This window comes from Amblyomma maculatum, chromosome 7 (genome assembly GCF_055883805.1).
Source record: "Amblyomma maculatum isolate TAMU_Amacu chromosome 7, ASM5588380v1, whole genome shotgun sequence".
NCBI classification, from domain to species: Eukaryota; Metazoa; Arthropoda; class Arachnida; order Ixodida; family Ixodidae; genus Amblyomma; species Amblyomma maculatum.
Window position 1 is genome coordinate 60,466,381 of NC_139350.1, and position 20,823 is coordinate 60,487,203.

The 20,823-nt window shown below is 44.7% G+C and overlaps 1 protein-coding gene across 1 annotated transcript in view; it reads left to right on the forward strand.

Moving 5' to 3' along the window:
* Positions 1 to 20,823, forward strand: part of LOC146183537 (uncharacterized protein C05D11.1-like) — a 111,653-nt gene that overhangs the window by 37,412 nt on the left and 53,418 nt on the right. The window contains exons 10-14 of the mRNA XM_084609132.1: positions 199 to 273; positions 4,568 to 4,678; positions 6,801 to 6,944; positions 14,962 to 15,138; positions 16,432 to 16,534. Of these exons, the coding sequence (XP_084465258.1) occupies positions 199 to 273; positions 4,568 to 4,678; positions 6,801 to 6,944; positions 14,962 to 15,138; positions 16,432 to 16,534 (610 nt within the window). The remainder of the gene's footprint in view (positions 1 to 198; positions 274 to 4,567; positions 4,679 to 6,800; positions 6,945 to 14,961; positions 15,139 to 16,431; positions 16,535 to 20,823) is intronic.

Genomic DNA, 20,823 nt, shown 5'->3' on the forward strand with positions numbered 1-20,823 from the left:
GTAAATGAAGGCAAAGTGAGCATGAAGTGTGCGAGGAATATATAACATATTCGGAGGCATTGAGATAAATGATGGTGATGACAGCAGCAGCGCAGATGGTGATGAGTGATCACAAAAAGCACATCGGTTAACATATTGCATGCATTGTTTCATGTACCTTGTTAAGCATAATGCTCAAGTAGGTGCCCTGATTTGCAGGTTGAATCCTCACCTCACGAGAGTGTTGCAAACTCAGTCATTATGGACTTCCTGTATGGAGACAATATTGAAGATGTAAGTTGCCTTTGTGAATTATTGAAACCTGCATATCAAACCAAATCAGTTTGTTTCCCATCTAGCAATAGAGAAGAAGGAATTACAGAAAAGGCTGCCCCTGGACAGCTTGACGGGTCTACACAGTCCTAATGATCAATAGGGAAGCAGCACAAAAGCTTATGCAATTTTAAAACAAACACACCAAAGAAGCACTATAGAATACACATTACGGCCAAATGTGTACATAAGTAAACTAAACCAGATGAACAGGAAAACAAATCAAAATTAATGAGGATATACCTATTCAGAAGCGTTGAAATTTCGAGTCTATTGATGGCATTCTTCGCCAAGATTTAGTCAAGGTGTCAGCATCGTGCGTTCTTCGCCATGTTTGTTGGATAGACTGATATTTTGGTCCTTAGTTCGACTAAAGATTTGTTACAATATTTTCGATTTCTGGCACTAAGTGGCACTAAGAAGATTGTATGCTTTATCACTCTGGAACGACTAAAGCAAGCAGCACTTGGATGTTGGTACAATTAATTATACAGTCAAATCTCGATATAACGAATCCCGCGGGACCGCAAAAAATCATTCGTTGTTTTGAAATATCGTTGTAATGAAAAATCTGCGATTATAAGCCAGTGGTCAAATCTAGGCAGTAGGCACGTGTGTAGACAAGCAAAACCTCAAGTGAAAAGGTTGCATTAACTCCAGAGCTGATTTATTTGAAGAAATTCATTAGTTTCTTCTGCCGCGTGCAGCAAACACGACCGCGCACTACATTACACCACTACAGCACATACACCTTCCGCTTTCCCGAACACCTCATTGCGTGCGTGATTGCACCGAGCGATGAAAGTACGGACCATTGGAGTTTTTTTATGACCCCATCTTCAATGCTCCCTGAGCTTTGAAAATCTTGTCTCGGGCTTTCATAATGATCGCGGCAGTCGATGGGGCAATGCTAGCTGTCTGTAGAGGCCGAATCGCTTTTTCCCTGCGTCGATTTCTTGCAGTGAAAGCAGCTGCATTCATATCTTCTTGGCACTTCGCTGGCTAATATTATCGCCAATCTCGCACAAACTTCGCTATAAGATAAACAGCGGCAACAAAAAAAAAAATTCCGTCCTGCACGCGCGAACGCACGAACGACCGAGTCGCGTACGGCACACAACACAGGAAGAAAAAAAATGCAGGCAGCTAGGCTTGCTGGCTACTGCGTAATAAACCATAGCTTCGTGGTGGTGCCAGGAACTGGTCCTAGATGTCCTGATGATGATAGCTACAGCCCACGGACCATACACACAGAAACAGTGGTTTCTGTTTCGTTTCACGCGAGAGTTGCAAGCTGCGGTGCTGTTAATTTTAGCCAAATTCGTAATACTGATGTTCCAAAATTATAGAACAAGAAATAAAATATGTTCGTTATTCTGAAATATATGCTATTTCGAAATTCGTAATTCTGAAATAGTTTTACATTGAAAACATGGCACATCTGCCGGGGACTCTTAAAAAATTCGTTAACTTGAAAAGTTTGTTAATGTGGTGTTCATAGTAACGAGATTTCACTGTATGTATTTTGGAGATATCTTTTTTTATTTTGCAATAAATATGAATACACTCAAGCTTTGTAAATGTTGCAGTACCATACACTAACTAGTTGTAGTTTGAGTTGAATATTGAATTGTATACCAGCATCTTTGTTGTTGTAGGAAGGATGCATTTTAGACTGCCTATCTACACCCGTGATTTGTTTTTGTTTTGTTTTTTTAAGACATAATTGACATGATTGTCCCATGACATACTGACAGAAGTATAGCCCTGAAGCATTTAAACTGCTCCACTATTTCTACTGAGCGTGAGTTTAATATATCATTGTGCGGTGGGATAACTTTGTCCTTCTGGCCTAAATATGACAGCTTTGGTCTTACTCTTCGTTTATTTGCATCAGGTTAACTGTGAACTAGATGTCAAGAGCTCTCATTGTGGCATTACACTGTTTAATAAGTCCAAGAATATTTTCATCTGGAAAAAATAGACTTGTATCATTGCTGTAGACGACCAACTTCGCACTTCAACAAATGTTGACTACCGTTTAGGTCAGTATTAAAGGGCAAAGCTCCTAGCACATTGCCTTGGAGGGCACCACATGAGCAGCTTCGGTTCAGACCATATACCATTCATAAATACCTTTTGCTATTTAAATGATAAATAGGAACTTAACTGTGATAGAGCTTTTCCTCGGATGCATAGCAGTGTAATTTATTTAGCAAAATTTCATGATCTACCATGTCAAAAGCCTTTGAAAAGCTCTCAAACACATTAATGACAATAGCTATGTTTTCAAGTTGCTTATTGCATATCGTAAAAACCTGCATATAATACGAAGTTTTTTTTCCCATCATGCCACATTTTCGCCTCATATTATTTGTGGATCCGAACAAATTTTGGCCTAGATTCACAGTTCCGGCCTCGTTAATAATCAGCGCTGTCAGCATCACGCTTCCAGCCAGAGGAGGTGCTATCTAGCAGTGGAGCCAGCTGACTGTTTTGATGGTTTCGGTTTCACCACGCTGACCCTGCAATCGTTGTGACCATGGTGCCTATGACGCACACGCGACCGGACTCATGTCGAGCGCACCTTGCATGGTTTATCCCACTCCTCACGGACCTCTCTAGCAATACTGGCCGTGCGCTACAGCCGCTTAACTAGTACTCCCACTGAGCACATCGGTTGCGCTTTCAAGAAATGCGGTATACCAAACACGTTGAGGGGTACCGAAAATGATATTATACAGAAAGATTATTCTAGCAAGGGTCTTGTGGCAGACGATAGATGTGCTGGATGACGATTGCAAAAACCGCAAATCTGAGAACAATTCCTGGGCGCATACACTTCCTGAGCGCCGTGCACCTGCGTGCGGTGCTAGATGCAAACTGGCGCAAGGGCAGCGTGTGATGGCTAATGGCTCGTGTGCTGTTGTTTCGCGTCCAAGCTGGAAGCGGCCTACTGGTTTTAGAACAATAGGAGGACCATGTGGCTTCTGCGATAGCCGGGCGAATATAAGTTGCTCTTCTCCTCTTGGTGCTTGAGATTCTCCAATCATGCGTGTTGTCACGAGGAGATGAGTGAACGAGCACTGGCACATGGAGGTTCATGGCACTATTTGACGCCTGGTAGGGGTTGTGTTGGACACAAAAGTGTGGAGTGCGTATGATTCGCGGGACAACTGCAAAATATAGTGTAAATAAATACCTTTATTGGTCTTTCCTCACTCACATCATGCGCGGATGAAAACTTCCCGTTTTTGCTTTCCCGAAATTATGCCTCGTATTATATGCAGGTTCATATTATACGTGGGTTTTTACGGTATTCCTTTTGTTGGAGTAATGCAAGTTCAGTTGATTTGCCTTTGCAGAAGCCAAAGCCAAAATGAATTGGTATTGGTAAGCTAAATTTATCAATGAAATTTGACATCCTTGGATGAAGAATTTTTTCAAAGGCTTCACTGGCAGAACAGAGATCGGTCTGCAGTTAGCAAGGGCATTTTGACGTCTCTTTTATAAAGAACAGTGACTTTTGATAATTGCATTTTTATTGGAAAAAGGGCAGTTTCTTAACATATAGTAAAGATAGCAAGTAGTATATGAGCGGGTATATGAGCTGTATGCTTGATTAGCCGCATTTGAGTATGAGCAGTGTCACAGCTACCGCTATTGCTAAGATTTCTTATCACCGGCACTACTTTGCGTGACTGGATGCAGAAAAATTGTTGCCTCATTTTGAATGTGAAATATTTGCAAGTATCAAATCCAGCAGCACGAGTAGGCAGTTTCGTAAAATTAGTATTGAATACATTAGCCAGTTCAACACCAGAAACTTCTTTCACATCAATATTTCATTTGTTAATGCAGCGTGATAACTGTCCCACTGCAGAAGTGTATTTAATCTTCACCACATACACCGTGTCGAGCATTCTTAACCTTTAGAAGTGACACTTGACAGACTGTGCATGCAGAAAATTGCAGTCTTTTATTCAGTTTATTCGTATAATCTTTAAATACCGCAGGGTCCTTCCTCAACCTTCCGACTACCCACATTTTCTCTGCAGCTTCTGTTTCATTTGTATTTCTGTGTGGAGCTCAGCGTTACCCATGGCTTGCGGACTCTATGATGTTTCATATATATTACAAGAGAAAAATAGTTTGTGCCATACTTGTGCCAAAATGTGAAATCAAATGACAAAATAACCATCTCACTAAAATGCTTGCTGGCGTGAAACTCCAGTAGACTGTCTTGTGATTGCAGCTGCGCAACAGAGTGAACCAGATCCCCATATTTATGGCCTTGCTGAAGCGGGACAAGCAATTTTGGCTCCAGCTTCTGAAGAAGTACATCCTTGACAACAAGGTCATTAGTGTGAGTATTGGATTCTTTCTTCTCTGCATTAACCGTGTGTCCGGTGCTGGTGCCTGGCAGCGCCTGCTTTGCACTGCTAACACCAACTGATACTTTTACACAGAAGCTGCTCTTATGAGCATGGCACAGCAACTTAAAAACAGATAGGTGGTAAGGGCCATTGCTTGGCGCTGTGTGTGTGTCAGTCGCTGTCATTTTGTCTCCACATACTTTACTTCACATTTTAGATGCGTCATGGTTTTATAATACAGTAGAACAACTCCTGAGCTCAGCGCTGCTGGCTCATGGCTCTTTTTTTTTTTCTGAGAAATTCTCTCTGGCTTGTGAGCTGTGTTGCCGTAGGTGTAGTTGCTGGTGTAACCAAGCGAAAGAGTCATGTGGCAGAGAATTTTTCAGAGCCAGGCGCTCAGCGCTGCTGACTCGTGGCTCTTCTTTCTCTTCTGTGATAATTTGTCTGGCCTTGTGAGTCGTGTTGCCATAGGTGCTGTTGCCAGTGTAACCGTGCGAGAGAGTCGCGAGCCAGAGAATTTTTCAGAGCCATGAGCTTAACGTTGCAAGCTCATGGCTCAGCACTGCTGGTTCATGGCTCTTCTTTTTCTGCTGAGAAATTCTGTCTGACCTTGTGAGCCATGTAGCCGTAAATGCCATTGCCAGTGTAACCAAACGAAAGAGTGTCACGAGCCAGAGAATTTTTCAGAAGAGAAAGAGCCATGAGCTCAGCGCTGCTGGCTCGTGGCTCTTCTTTTCTGAGAAATTCTCTGGCTTGTGAGCTGTGTTGCCGTAGGTGTCATTGCTGGTGTAACCAAGCGAGTCACGCGCCAGAGAATCTTTCAGAGCCATGAGCTTAACGCTGCAGGCTCATGGTTCACCGCTGCTGGTTCATGGCTCTTCTTTCTCTGCTGAGAAATTCTATCTGACTTTGTGAGCCATGTTGCCGTAAATGCAGTTGCCGGTGTAACCAAGCGAAAGAGTGTCACGAGCCAGAGAATTTTTTAGAAGAGAAAGAGCCATAAGCTCAGCGCTGCTGGCTCATGGCTCTTTTTTTTCTGAGAAATTCTCTGGCTTGTGAGCTGTGTTGCCGTAGGTGTCCTTGCTGGTGTAACCAAGTGAAAGTCACGTGCCAGCGAATTTTTCAGAGCCATGAGCTTAACGCTGCAGGCTCATGGCTCAGCGCTGCTGGTTCATGTCTCTTCTATTTCTGCTGAGAAATTCTGTCCGACCTTGTGAGCCATGTTGCCGTAAATGCTGTTGCCGGTGTAACCAAGCGAAAGAGTGTCACGAGCCCGAGAATTTTTCAGAAGAGAAAGAGCCATGAGCTCAGCGCTGCTGGCTCGTGGGTCTTCTTTCTCTGAGAAATTCTCTCTGGCTTGTGAGCCGTTTTGCTATAGGGGTCGTTGCCAGTGTAACCGAGTGAAAGAGCATCACAAGCCAGATAATTTTCCAGAAGAGAAAGAGCCAGTAGCTCTGGGCTGCTTGTTATTTGCCTTTGTTTCTCTTCTTGTGAGAAATTCTCTTTGGCTCATGGGAAAAATAAAGATTGCTGCATACACATACAAACAAGCATGTCTCAAATTCTTTGCTTTGATGTATCGCAAAAACGTGTAAATAGCTGCACTCTAATTTTGCATTAGGGAGTATCATAATTGTCCTGATAACTTTTTACTCATCTGCATTGTACGCTAAGCTTCTTCTGCTTCTTTAGCTATAAGTGAAATTTCTTAATCATTTGTACATGTGTTTTTAATAATAACTCTGGTTGATTTTTCAGTCATACAACTCCACATAAAAGTGCTGTGCTACTATGACGACTTAGCCATGTGATTAAACATTGTCATCTGTCTCTTACAGCATACGTGCATTTTCAGCCAGACCCTAGTTTTCATTCAAGTTTCCTCTTTAGTATTGCCCTTCATCAAGCTTCATGTCATACGTCCAGATGTCATGATGTAAACTTGTTTGTATATGTAGTGCTATCTCCACCTTCTGCTTGACTTATGTTTTCATATTTAGAGATTTATTTGATAGGCTCCTTTTTTCTTGCAAGTGTTTGTAGGTTAGGTCCTCATAAAATATTTTGATGCATAGCCTCACATGGTTGTTTGCCTTCTTTCTTGTGATCCAGGTGATTGGGGAGCCCAGCCCTGAAATGCTGAAGGAACTGACGGACGCTCAGAACTTGAGGGTTCAGCGACAGCGTGATTTCCTTGGCGAGGAAGGCCTTGCTAAGCGTGCTGAGATCCTGGAAAAGGCCATTGAGGCCAATGAGGCATGTGTCTAATGGCCATTTTGTAACAAATTAACTGCAGTTGCAGACACGGTGGGACCCGGAAAATGTTCTGAATAATCAGTCTGAAAAATCCATGAACTTGAAAAAAAAAAATCACTTTTCTGCAAAAAATCGGCTTTCCAAATCACGAACACTGCTGCCCCCGATGTTTTGTTTATATGTTCATAATAGGGAGTTATAGTCGTTATAGCACAGCGAGAAATGCTACTGTGACCTGCTTCCGTGTGCCGCCCATGCGGCCACCAGTGCATTTGAGCTGGTGGTGGTCACGCAGCAGGCATGCGTGTTGCCAGGGGTCGTGCAACTCGTACAAGGCGGTTACTGCATGTGCTGTGGTGGCCCGCAGAAGCCGGTCATGCTAAGCTGTAGCCACTACAACCTCCAGTTAGAATATCTCGACCAATCATGCCTTTGTCATATCCATGCCACTATACAACGTATTGCGATACAACTGCAGGTCATGCTCTTGCTGAAAATATATGCATGCGCCATGCAAAGCAATAACTTTCAGTTTCCATGATTAAGGGGGGACATGGGTCTTAGAGCAATTTTTATTTTTTGGCAAATGGTAAAATTCACAGTCTTACTGAATTTTTCATGCTGATTTCAAACATGCAATCTTTTTTCCTGTAGCCCAGTTAGTTTACAGGATAATAATCAACTTCATTGTCTAAGGCCCAAATTCTGAAATAATGGGGGGTTAAAAACTTAGAATTAAGGCATTGTTAGATAGCCAGAAAAGTGAAGAATAAAACGTGAGCAGTTATTCGTTATGTTAATTAGCACTCATTTTGCAGCCTTATTAATTTCAATATGCAAAGTGTGTGTACCAAGTGGGAGTAAACTCATCAAAATAATTATTTTTAACTTTCAAAAACAAATTTGCTTCCAACGTTTCACACAGCATACATTAAGCGTCTCACTGTAAAAAAATAAAAGAACATTTCAGCTCTACGTGCTTTTGGTGTTGAGATATTGAGGCCGCAGAACTGCAATTGCTCGACAGTGCATGTTTCGAGAAAAGAGCAAAAAAGAAATGAGGGATTATTCAACGAACATTTACTGGCGCAATGCACACATTTACAATTTAAAATGGCTAGGAACCTTCAGGGATGTAGTCTCTTTGCTTTCCAGCATCCAAGTGTCGCCTCTTTCATTTTGATTTGCAGTTGCAGCACGTTCACTTGTCACTTCTTCGGCTGCGCGAGTCACGTGCAGGCAGCAACGTTTTCTTTTCTTTTCTTTTTTTTTTTTCACTTACATTGTTTTGCCACGCTCTCGCATCAAGACCGCGGTGACAAACATTTATTGTGGGAAAAAATGTCATTTGGAGCTGTTTGATGCTTCCCAATGCTCTGCATTGCACGGGAAGCAAGTGCGTTCACTAAGGACTAAGAACATGATCCGATTGACATAAGTGTGTGGCAAGCTCTATGAAGACGTGTTTCCACAGTTTATGCACTGAAGAATAAGTTTGACGCAGATTGCTTATTCACGCTCACCTTTTTCAACGCAAATATCGCCGTCGTAAGTTTTACACTTCGCCATTCTTGGCAAACTGTTTACATCTGATGATAGTGAACTGCCTCGCCAAGCGGACTGTGGCGCGCTGCTGTCATCATCACGAAAACAATACGACTGTTGCTTCATTGCTGGAGTTAAGAGTTCAAGCTTTTTCTGTTTTTGAGCTTCTTTTTCTGCCCATCTGCGGCCTGCGATATGTCGCCGCAGGTGCGACCGCTGGGAGTAGCAGTCTCCCATGCTGAGGAACATACTAGGCCTAATTCAGGCTCATACGCTCGATCATTCGGTACACAACTTTCGTCTGCCTTAGCGCACACACTCGGGGCAGGGCATCACTTAAGATTATTAATCAGCAATTTTTCTCTTCTTCCCAACTTCATGCCGTGAATGCACCTCGTGGTTCGGAACCAATCGTCTCCGCCATGCCCCTGCGGATCGGGCGCGCTAAACAGATGCCGCCAGCCAGCTCCACCATTGCAGTGACGCCCTGCCATCGCGTGCACCATGGAAGCCAATGGGATTGCGAATACTACATTTTCTTCTTTGCCATTTTTAATGCAACCAGTGAGCGGATGGAAACAACACAGGTTGCTGAAGACAAAAGGTGGCTTTTTCGAATAAGACCAAGATGGCTCAGGTGCCGCGCACGAAGTGGGAGCTACACCTCGCGAAAAATAGTTGTTTTGGGGGTTGTTTTCAGCCCAAATTTGGGCGACATCGGTTATATAAATTGGCATTGTGACTAAAACACTGATCCTGAAGATGAAAAACTTAGCAGATAGGTAGGTAAAGAGGTACAGATTTCGAAAATTACATTTTCTGCGAAGTGATTTTTTTGTGTGTTATTTTTGGTCCAAAAGACCCGTGTCCCCCCCTTAACAATGGTAGTGAAGACTGCGAGATGGAATTCATAGAAAAAAAAGTGAGCGGAATTAGAGCCTCCTTGAATGAAAACTTGTGAACAGTGGACTTGAGCTCCTCCTTCCCTTTTTTTTTTTCTTTTCAGTATATATACTATACTCTCAGTTGTACGTAGTGAATACAGTAGTCTACTAATTTTTCGGATTCCAATAATTCAGACTTGCGTGATATTTTGGATTTCATTCAGAAACCATCACATGTTCCATAGGAATGAGTATATTTTCATGACCAACATTGCGGACCCTATGGTGTTCAAAATTTCAATTTTTCAGATCAAATTTGTCTCCAGCAATACTACGGACATCAGTTTTTGGCTGAAGGCTCATTTTTTCGGCATGACAGACAAGAGCGGGCATCGCTACTGCAAACAACTGGCTTTGTGCGGCCCTGAAAGTGAAGCAGGGTCATTTGGATGTATTAGCTTGTCTTTTTGTTTGTCTTTGCCATTTGAGACAATGGCAATAAAGGAACGCTTGTGGTTGCCATCACGGTAGCCTGCAAAAAATGCTTGATTGGACTGGAAATGGAACATGAGCACGGCCTGCCGCCGCCCGTTCGGAAAAACGGGGAAAAGGGAGTCTCTGCATTCACGAAAGCTCTCGTTCCACTTCCTTTTTCCCATGAATTCCATCTTGCGGTCCTTGCTAATGTTGTTAACCATGGATACTGAATGTTATTGCTTCATGAAGTGCATGCATTCATTCGCGACATGGGCATGGCCTGCAGCTGTGTCACAGTACGTTGTGAAGCTGCACGGACATGACGGAAGCATGACTGGCCGAGATATTCTAACAGCGTTATAGTGGTTACAGCTTAGCATAATCTGCTTCTGCGAGGCAGAGTAGCACATGCGGTGACCGCCTCGAGCGAGTTGCATGCTTCCTGGTGGTGCGCGCACATATCGGATCACGCTAGTGCGTGTGCATGGGCGATGCACGGATGCAGATCACAGTAGCAGGTTGTGCTATTCTGTAACCCCCTATTATCGACGTATAAACGAAATATGGAGAGTGGCGATGTTCGGGATTTGTAAAGCAGAATTTTTGCAGAAAAGTGATTTTTTTCCAAGTTCACCGATTTCTCAAACTCTTCGATTATTTGCACCATTTCCAGGGTCCCGCTGAATCCGAAAAAAGCATCAGCGACTGTATTCCAAAATAACAAGCTTTTAAAAAATTTCCATCTATGGTTCTCTGCATTCTGCGTAGAAATGTTACGGTTAGATGAATTTCGGAAAATCGAGTTATTTCAGTTAAACAAACTCAGTTGGTGAACCCAGGCTTATTTTTACAATCATTTCAACAAAATATTGGACTCTTGAGCTCTGGTGTAGTAACACCCACTGCAGTCGGGGAACTGCTGGCATGAATTTGGCCTCCACTCCCTTGTTCAGCAAAAGCGGGCAAGGAGAAAGCGTGACGAGGTGCTTGGCCCCAGGTTGTGGACAGAGATCTCTAACCTGCTGGATGTCAACAGCAATACTTCGTTTGATGATTGTGGGCAGCATGCCTGCCACCCCTTCGTAGTTATCTGTAAAATGTACAAGTTAAGACCCGCTTTAGGATTTTACAGATCATAACTCAAATTGTACAAAAAATAAATTTTATTTGCAAAAAAAATGTGATACAGTCGAACCCAGATATATCGAACTCAAAGGACATCGCGAAATAGTTCGATATATCGATAATTTAATATACAGAAATTGGCTTGTGACGGCACTTACGATGCGAAAAAACGATACCGTATTTGTCGCATTATCAACTCACTCGCATAATGAATCCACCCTCCACTTTCGCACCCGAGAATTTGGAAAAAAATAGCGTTAAGGCCAGCTCGCTCACATGCAAGCGATTGAGTGATCTCAGCAATGAGCGACAGCGACGGGGCTAAAAATTTCCAACTTGTTGGAACTGCATCCCTCTCGCCGCTTGAGCCACCGCGGCAGCTCGAAACAAGGTTTCTGTGTCCCCTTGGCAGAAATCGCGAGTGTTTTCGCTTGCATGTTGATGGCGCGCACCACTCCGTTTCGGTCGTCTCATCCACAGCTCTGCCCTAGACCAGCCGTCGCCGAACTGTCGCCTCTCATTCCTTGCACGCGTGGCTTGAAAACGACACGCAGAAAACGGCCGAGGGTGATGCGATCGTCTTTGGGGAAGGTACACTTTTCAGTGCGTGGTGCGGAGTTCGTTATATCGAACGAGCGGTGAAATTGAGTTCGATATATGACGCAGCTTTCCTATACTTTTACATGGGATATTCAAGGGGATATTCCACGAGTTCGATATAACCAAAATTCAATATATCCGGCTTAGATATATCTGGGTTCGACTGTATTATATTCAACGGACATTGGTGTTGGCAGCTTGCACTGCCATGAGAATGTGATATCTACCATTTGTGAAACCATCAGGAGCTGTGATGTATGTATAGTGACTTCTATTTTCATCTCGAGGGGACAGAAATTCATATCTAAAACTCCATAACTGCCTCCGCTAACCTGTAGTAGTATTGATACAGTAGAACCTCGTTTATTTGTTCCTGCTTCATACAATTTCCTGTTTCATACATTCAAAATCGTGGGCAGTAAAACATCTCCCAGTCAGTTACATCATTTTTCACCCGGTTAATATGTTCCCGGAAAACACAATTTCCCGGTTACTACGTTTGAAATTTCGACAAACTATGGTCAAATAATGCGTTTGCAATCAATCGGACATAACCTAAGGAGCGCTCATGACGTGAAAAACTGATCAGCGGCGTTCCCCCGCTACTGTTGTTTTCCTGCAATGCATAGGTGCAGCGGAGTAAAGCATCAAAGAAAACCAGCCAGCCAAAACACGAGGTGCCCGTTTCCGCGGAAACATGACTTCATGAGGAGAAATGTGATGTCTTCATTTGCAGTGCCTTAAGGGCATAGGGATGAACCATTTGATAACTACAGCGAAAGCTTGTTAATTCGAACCTCAATAGTATTTCGAACTGCACTGCTTGGTCTGATCAAGCTCCATAGAGGTGTATAAAAAAGACTTAATTCAAATGGGAGTTGGTTCCGCTACGGGTAATTCGAACCCGCCACGTCTGGGCGGCCTGGCACCTAGTACATGGCCAAATAAAGGCCTCCGTGATAGGGAGATATAGTTAGCGGCTGCGCACATCGAAAAGAGAGGATAAAGCCGAAGTGGTGCCATGACCAGTATGGCGGCCTGCGGCACAGGAGGATAGGGGTTGGAGGCCATGGCGGCGGCTGCCTGTTCTCTTCTGCGCACATCCGAAGCTTGCAACTAAATACTCGCTGATTCGACCACCATTAATTCAGAAGTACGGATAAGTATTGCTGTCGGCGCGGTCCCATTCAACGCCCATTAAAGGCTATGATGTCGTACGGGCGCTATGCGTTTCGAAATAAAAACCAAATCATTTCGTGCGAAAATATTTTCTCTTTTTTTCTTTTTTTTCTTGCGACAGTCCATCTTTCCACCCATGAATCATCAACGAAAGAACGGTTCGCCTCAAAAGGTTCCAATGATTGTGTGGCAGTGGACGATGCCCGTCCTAAGCCAGCACAACTAGATGAGCGCTGGCACTCTGCCAAGTTGCCCCCCACCCACACCTTGCTGCTGCCTTCTTTTTCCTGCTACAGCTAATGTGATTATTGCTGCGCAGCATCTTGGCGCACTGCCAAGAAATTCATGATGAATGTGACGGATGGCGTGAAACGGAAGGACATGCTAGAAAGCTTTTTTTTTTTTTTAATATTGGGGGGTTCATTATGCGAAGGGCATGAGGAAAAGTGCGGTGACTGTAAGCCATCACGATCTTCCACGTGTCACAAGTGTAAGGGGGTGAAGCATCCGGAAAAACCAAGGAAGCGATCCTGGCTCGTCATTCCTTCTACAAACCAGATCTGTTGCTAAATCTCTTCCATGCTTAGTAGAATGCAAATACGGACTGAATTCTGCAAGAGCTAAAAAAGGAGCTGTGCATACTTCATGTCTATAAATGCTAATCTACACTTTTATGCAATGAAAGCCCGACTTCTAAATGCCTTTGTACCTCATTCAGCAGTTAATTTGTTTTTTTAATATTAGGCACTTTGGATGGTACGCTTTCCCAGATAATACGTTTTTCCCTACTCTATTACTGTTTGCTTCTTGCCATACCTGCTGCCTTTGCAAGACCCTTGTTTAAGGTTTCTGCCTTTTGTGCTGGCCTCTTTTATTGTGTGAACAGCTGCCCTGGCAGACACGATTCAATGGTGGAGTTTTATAGCCATCGAAGCTTCGAAGCCTCGACAGTGCATTCAAGGGCTTTTGAAATCTTGCACTGTTATTGTGTTTCATTCCATGGAAGAAAAGGGCCACTCAAGTTCCTGAGGATCCTGTCAATTCTTCACAGCGATGATGGATGTGAATGAATGTTGAGCCCTGTGAACAAAAGCTTGATCAGATTTTTGGTCATTTATATCTGGCAATATTTCGGAAGCCTACTGATGGCTAAGAAACACCAAAGTGGAACTTGCTGAATGCAGACTTAATTACATGGGCTATCATGACAGGCATAACATAAGTTGTGCTTTTCATGATTGTACATTTGCGTTGCTGCTTCTGCTACAAGACAAGAGGCTAGTCAAGTGGCTGTTTCCAACTTTTGTCATTGATTCCCGCCACAAGACAGAGTCGAGGGCTAGTCAAGTAGCTGTTTCCAACTTTTTTTATTGATTCCATTTAACTGTCTATTTTATGGAAATGAATAGTTAATTCGGTTATAATCTCCTCTAACAAGGCTGTTGAATTGCACTGTAGAAAAGTGAGTCAGCTTGTTGCCCCCGCCCCACCCCCCCCCTCTCCCCCTCGCTTTCACGGTTATGAAGGTTTTACGAGTATGGTGGTGTGTGCAGTGTGGCAGTGAGCTCATTATCTGTGCTGAACAAACAGATCTGGAAATTGTGTCTCATGTTTATCTTGAAGAAAAGGCAATGGCAGAGACAGACTCACACCCTTTCAGACTCTTTGGACTGGGTTTGGTTTGGTTTTGGGGTTTAACGTCCCGAAGCGACTCAGGCTATGAGGGTTGCCGTAGTGGAGGACTCCGGAAATTTCAACCCCCTGGGTTTCTTAACGTGCACTGACATCGCACAGCACACGGACGCCACTCCGTTTCGCCTCCATCGAAATGCAGCCGCCGAGGCCGGGATTCGATCCCGCTTCCTTGGACACAGTAGTCGAGCGCCGTAACCACTGCGCCACCCCAGCGGGGTCTCTTTGGACTGGTTTGTTGCTTCTTATGCTTTAAAGGTACCCATGCAAACAGAATTTTAATTCTTTTTTGAAATGCAGCGACATCACTTATTCACCTGGTACATTTTAATGTACTTAACTCTATAATTTGCATTTCACAATGTTGACTCAGTGTATACCATGCCGTAGGCTGTTCTATATTCTAGTGTATAGTCACTTTTGTTAAGTTTCGGTTAGGTGAACTTCTTCCTTAGGAAGTTCACTCAAGTGAGAGTATGGCGTAATTTGTTTCACTTGTTTACTTCTTGGCACAGAGAGAACCACCAAAAGACATGATCCTGGCTGTCCAAGTTCCGCCCATATCGACGATCAGATTCCACAGCTTGCAGCGTACCTGCAATGTCCAGAGTGATAAGGGCATTCTGTCCTTCGGACTTCAAGGGATCCCTTTCCGATTTGAGCTGGATCACATCAAGACAAACTTTGTCACAGTGAGTGTTCTTTTGCATTCTTCGTATGGCTTTCTTTGAGTGCTTACCTGTTATTTGAGGACACTGGTTCCTGTTACCTTCAATACTAGCAAAATCTCCCAGAACCTTTGCATGCATATGCCTCACTGTCTTCTGCTTGGAGGCAGACACTCAAAAAAATTGTCCCCCAAGCTTCCACCTAAGCTAAATGAGACTTAGGTGTGCTAGCATGTCTAGCTGACTATGACATCCAGAATCAAAGTAACCACATCCGCAATATATGAGTTCAGCACTTTATCATACATTTTAAGTAATTGCAGAGAGCCAGCCTAAGGGTGACAGTATATTTATTATATGTAATATACAGGGTGTTTCACGTGACTTGAACCAAGGGTTAAAAAAAAAACCAAAGCGTGTAGATGGCTGAGACCGTACAATGAGTGGCGGCTGCTTACTTGGGCGCGGTCACCGCATACGTTTCGTTCGTCCAAACGTTGTTGGCAGCGCTGCAGTATTGTAACGTACGGGAACAGTTACGCGACATTTGTTTTATATTTCGCGGGTTTTCTTCAAATGCTGGTAAAAACAGCCACGTCATAGGTATGTTGGCAGAAAAATCTGGATATGTTGTTTCCGAACCCTCTCCACAGCATGATGAAACCCACCTGGCCCCAAAGGGAATAATAAATAATTAGCAAGATTTACCTTAGTTTATGAACTAATTGCACGGGATGTAAAAATACTCTGAGGAGCTCTACATGACTGAAAGCGATATGCCGTTGGTTTCACCAGGCTTCGCTGCACCATTCTTTTTTGTAATCCTTGGTTCAAGTTATGTGAAACACCCTGTATATAATCTGCAGCCAGCACAATGCACTCTGTCCATTGGGTGCAGCAGGCGCGTTGCTTCCATTTGAACATGCATAGTGCCTTTTCTCAATGAGTTTCCTCTTCTCAACCTGGAGAAAGAAACAGAGCAGTTCATAGTTGATGCAGAATTCGCCACTTTCATGGCTCAGGTTGCGAGCTAGACAGTGACACATCTAGTGCGCGTGTGCTAAAAGAACCTTTCACACTAAATGGTCTCTGAAGCAAGAGCAACCATAGGCGCAGCTTGCAGCTTAAGACCAGCTGCTGCAAAACACAGCGCTGATAATGCAAACAGGGCATCTTGCTGGCAGGCGGGGAATACCGTGGAACGCTTTTGTTGCTTTTAGGGCATGTCCATAGAAAGAGAACTTGTGCTTTTTGGACTGAATTCAAAAATTTTATTAAGTCAATGGCTCCACAAACGTTTTTTTCTTCCTGCTCCAGATTACTGTTATGCTCAACACAAGTGGTATCTCCCAGGAACTTCGAATGCACGTTCCGCTTTTTCTGGAGCTACTTCATGAGTCACCAGTCGTGACAAAAGGAGGTAGGTTAAATTTGACAAAAGTGGAACATAAAGAATTTTTTTTAATGTTATTGGCTTAACTGTGCTTAAGAGCCATTATTTTCCTCCCTGTTTTCCTTCTGCCGCTCATCTTTCTTCTCTTTCTTTTCTTCACTCTTGGCTTGCTTTCTTTTGCTTTTATCTCTTCTCTTGTGGCTCGGTTGTCTTGCTTGAGTTTGCAGATTTCTATAGATATTATTATTCCTATAATCTAGGAGATTACGGTAACCATACTCTCTGGTCTACAGGTTACCCCTGTACATAAATTTGCTCCCTCCTGCAAACACCAGTTTTCTGAAAACTTCACTCATCACTTGTGCATAAGGTGCACCTGTTTATGTAGTAAATGCTATAAAAACACACTGAGAATTCTTTTTTTAGAGTTCAGCTTTCATGCATGGACAAACCTCGAGCTGTGGCTGACATGCATACTTTCTGCAGTCTTTTTTGTTGGCTTCATCATTCGGAGCATTCGTGGGTGTTTGCGCAAGTTCTTGATAATTGGGTTCACTCGCATAGAACCTCTGCTGCCTGGTTCGCTTCCTGCAATCCATATTAAACAACGCTCAACTTGAGTTTTGCCTCGCAGCACCTTTGCCTTGCAGATGTATCATGTTCAGCAGCAACAAAACTGTAGGTGCGCAGCATAAGTGTGCATACTCTGAGACTCAACCAAAAAAAGGTAGTCCAGGCAAACCAGTGGTTTCTTGCTAGCCGTTTTCAACAAATTATGAAAACGTGACTGAGTAGCATGTTACAGATGTTTTGATTGCGATGAATAGAACGCCCCGCCGGGGTGGTGCAGTGGTAAGACGCCCGACTACTGTGCCAGAGTTCCCGGGTTCGAACCCGACCACGGCGGCTGCGTTTCGATGGAGGCGAAACGAAGTGGCGTCGTGTGCTGTGCGATGTCAGCGCACGTTAAAGATCCCCAGGTGGTCGAAATTACTCCGTAGCCCTCCACTACGGCTCCCCTTTCTCTCTATCCACTTTCACTCCCACCTTCATCCCTTCCCTTACGGCGCGGTTCAGGTGTCCACAGAGCAAGTGTGACAGATACTGCGCCTTTCCCTTCCTATGAACCAACCAACCAACCAACGAATAGAACAGCTCAAGGTGTGGCCTGCCTACATTGCCTGTCTAAAGCGCAGGGTTGCTTTTTTTTTTTCTACACCCCACTGGGATATTGCCATGGTGCTTGACAATTTAGAATCTTTTTTATAATCCATAGTTGTCATAATGAGCTAGTGGTCAAGGTATTTTTTTTTTTAGAATGTTGGGAGGACTTACTGCCTTGTAACGGTAAAGAAATTATGTTCTTTGTCAGTGTGTCTGACCGGTACAAAGTTGTTGTTTTTTTTTTTTGTTTTTTTTTTTTTTTACACAGTAGCATGAAAGGCCCTATCATGCAGAAAATTCGGCGTTGGCATTGAGAGCAAAAGGTAGTTAGCAGGTGTTAGTTGGCCGGGCACTGATGCATCAGTGGGTTATGTGGTGTAATGACGCTACATGAGATCACACTGTTGGGAGGAGCTGACAACTGGGGTTAATCATTCGAAGGGTGAGATAGGAATCAACCTTTCTATTCTCCATGGATGCTGAGTCAGGCACACTGTATCGGCCATGAAGGCATGTTTGTGCGACTTTGTTAATGCGGGGCTTTATATTGTAACGAGTACAAGGCAGCGAACACTGAACCGATCAGTTCCACACACTGCACTGTTTCATTCTCTTCGTTTTCGGTTCCACGAGGCACGCGGCATTACCCCCCCTCTTCCAAAGCGGCGACTCAACGCTGGGAGTGTCCTCGAGCTATATGCACACAGGAGAAGCAGGGAACACTACACACGCGCAGACGATCACTGCCTCTTATAATACGGTTTCATTCGCGCTACATGAACAGTTTCAGCACTTGAGCGCCGCCGTATTGAGGGTCGTAGACCACAAGGAACAACTTCATAGGTCACGTTACTAAGACGTCGAATGACCTCGTATAGGCCAAAGTAACGGCGAAGTAGCTTCTCGGAGAGTTCTCGATGGCGCACTGGTGTCCACACCCATACAAGATCGCCAGGCTGGTAGTGAACGTCTCGGTGTCGGAGGTTGTACCGACTGGCATCGCGGTGTTGTTGACGTTGAATACGGCACCGTGCGAGCTGGCGCACTTCTTCGGCCCGCTGCAGAAATATGTCGACGTCCGCATAGGCGTTGGTGGCATCGTCGCCGTGACTTATGGGTAGCATAGCATCCAACATTGTTGTGATGGGACGACCATAGACTAGCTGGAATGGCGCAAGGCGGGTTGTCTCCTGTTCAGCCGTATTGTATGCAAAAGTTGCATACAGAAGGACTTCATCCTAAGTGCAATGCTCAACGTCGACGTACATGGAAATCATGTCTGCAAGTGTTCTATTGAGGCGTTCAGTTAGTCCGTTTGTTTGTGGATGGTAAGTAGTCCTACGATGACTTGTGCGGGTAAGACTGAAGAGAGCCTGCATTAGTTCAGCCGTAAGGCTGTACCGCGGTCAGTGATAATAACCGATGGGGCACCGTGGCGCAGTACGATGGTCTTAAGAAAAAACTGGGCTACTTCTGCAGCAGTTGCACGGGAAAGTGCCTGTGTCTCGGCATATCGCGTTAAGTAGTCCGTCGCCACTACTATCCATCTGTGCCCTGATGCGGACTTTGGGAAAGCGCCCAGAAGATCCATACCCACTTGCTGGAAAGGGGCTGTTGGCAGAGGTATCGGCTGAAGGAGCCCTGCAGGCTTCAGCGGAGGTGTCTTTCGCCGCTGGCAATCTCTGCATGTTCTCACGTAGTGCTGGACTGAAGGCAGCAACTTAGGCCAGTAGTACTTTTGTCGAATGCGTGCTAATGTTCGCGTGACTCCTAAATGACCAGCCGAAGGCTCATCGTGGCATGCGTGCAAGATTTCTGGCCGGAGGTGTCGGACGACACAACAAGAAGAAAGGTTTCCTTGTTGTGCTGAAAGTTTCTCTTATATAAGACGCGATTGCGAATGCTGTAGGAGGATAAACCCCGTGCAAAAGCACGTGGGACAGCTACATCAAGGCCTTCGAGGTGCTCAATAAGCGGGCGTAAACCGGGGTCAGCCCTTTGACGCTGGGCCATGTCGGTGGTCGTGACTAGAGCAAGAAACGGGAAGTCGTCGTCTTCGCTGTCGGGAGGGGCAGTATCAACTGGTGCACGCGACAAGTGAACGGCGTCGTTGTGCTTACGGCCGCACTTGTATACAGCCGTAATGCCGTACTCTTGGAGACAGAGGCTCCACCTTGCAAGTCGTCCAGAGGCGTCTTCGAGGTTGGCTAGCCAGCATAACGAATGGTGGTCGCTCACAGCCCTAAAAGGTCGGCCGTAAATATAGGGTCGGAACTTAGTTATGGCCCAAACTACCGCGAGACATTCCTTTTCCGTGGTTGAGTAGTTTGTCTCTGCTTTTGAAAGAGAGTGACTTGTGTAAGCGATAACTTTCTCAGTGCCATTTTGCCACTGAATCAGAATGGCGCCGAGTCCAAAATTACTGGCATCGGTATAGATATCCGTAGCGGCGTTTTTGTCAAAATGGGCAAGTATCGGGGTGGCCTGCAGTCGCCGGCGCAACTCGTTGAAAGCATCCTCTTGATCATCTTGCCACGCAAAAGGAACATTGTCTCGGGTAAGACGCGTAAGAGGCTCGGCAATCACTGAAAAATTCTCTACGAAACGCCTGTAATAGGCACAAAGCCCCAAAAACCTTCTAACGGACTTTTTGTCGGTTGGAGGCGGAAATTTTTTCACAGCAGCAGTCTTGTCGGGATCTGGTTTCACGCCCTCAGAACTAATAACATGGGCAAGAAAGCGGAGCTCCTGGAATCCAAAATGGCATTTCTGTGGTTTTATCGTCAGTTGGGGGGCTGAACGCAGCGCTTGTAGTACCATTCGCAGCCGGTCAAGGTGCTCCTCAAAACTAGCCGCGAAAATGACATCGTCGAGATACACTAGGCACGCTTGCCACTTCAGTCCAGAGAGAACGGTGTCCATCATTCGCTGGAAGGTTGCTGGTGCAGAACAGAGGCCGAAAGGAAGCACTTTAAATTCATAAAGGCCGTCGGGGGTGACAAACGCTGTTTTCTCTCTGTTCCTTTCGTCCACTTCTATCTGCCAGTAGCCATTCTTGAGGTCAAGCGACGAAAAATAATTTGCATTGCGTAACCGGTCCAATGCATCATCGATACGAGGGAGCGGGTATACGTCCCGTTTCGTTACTTGAT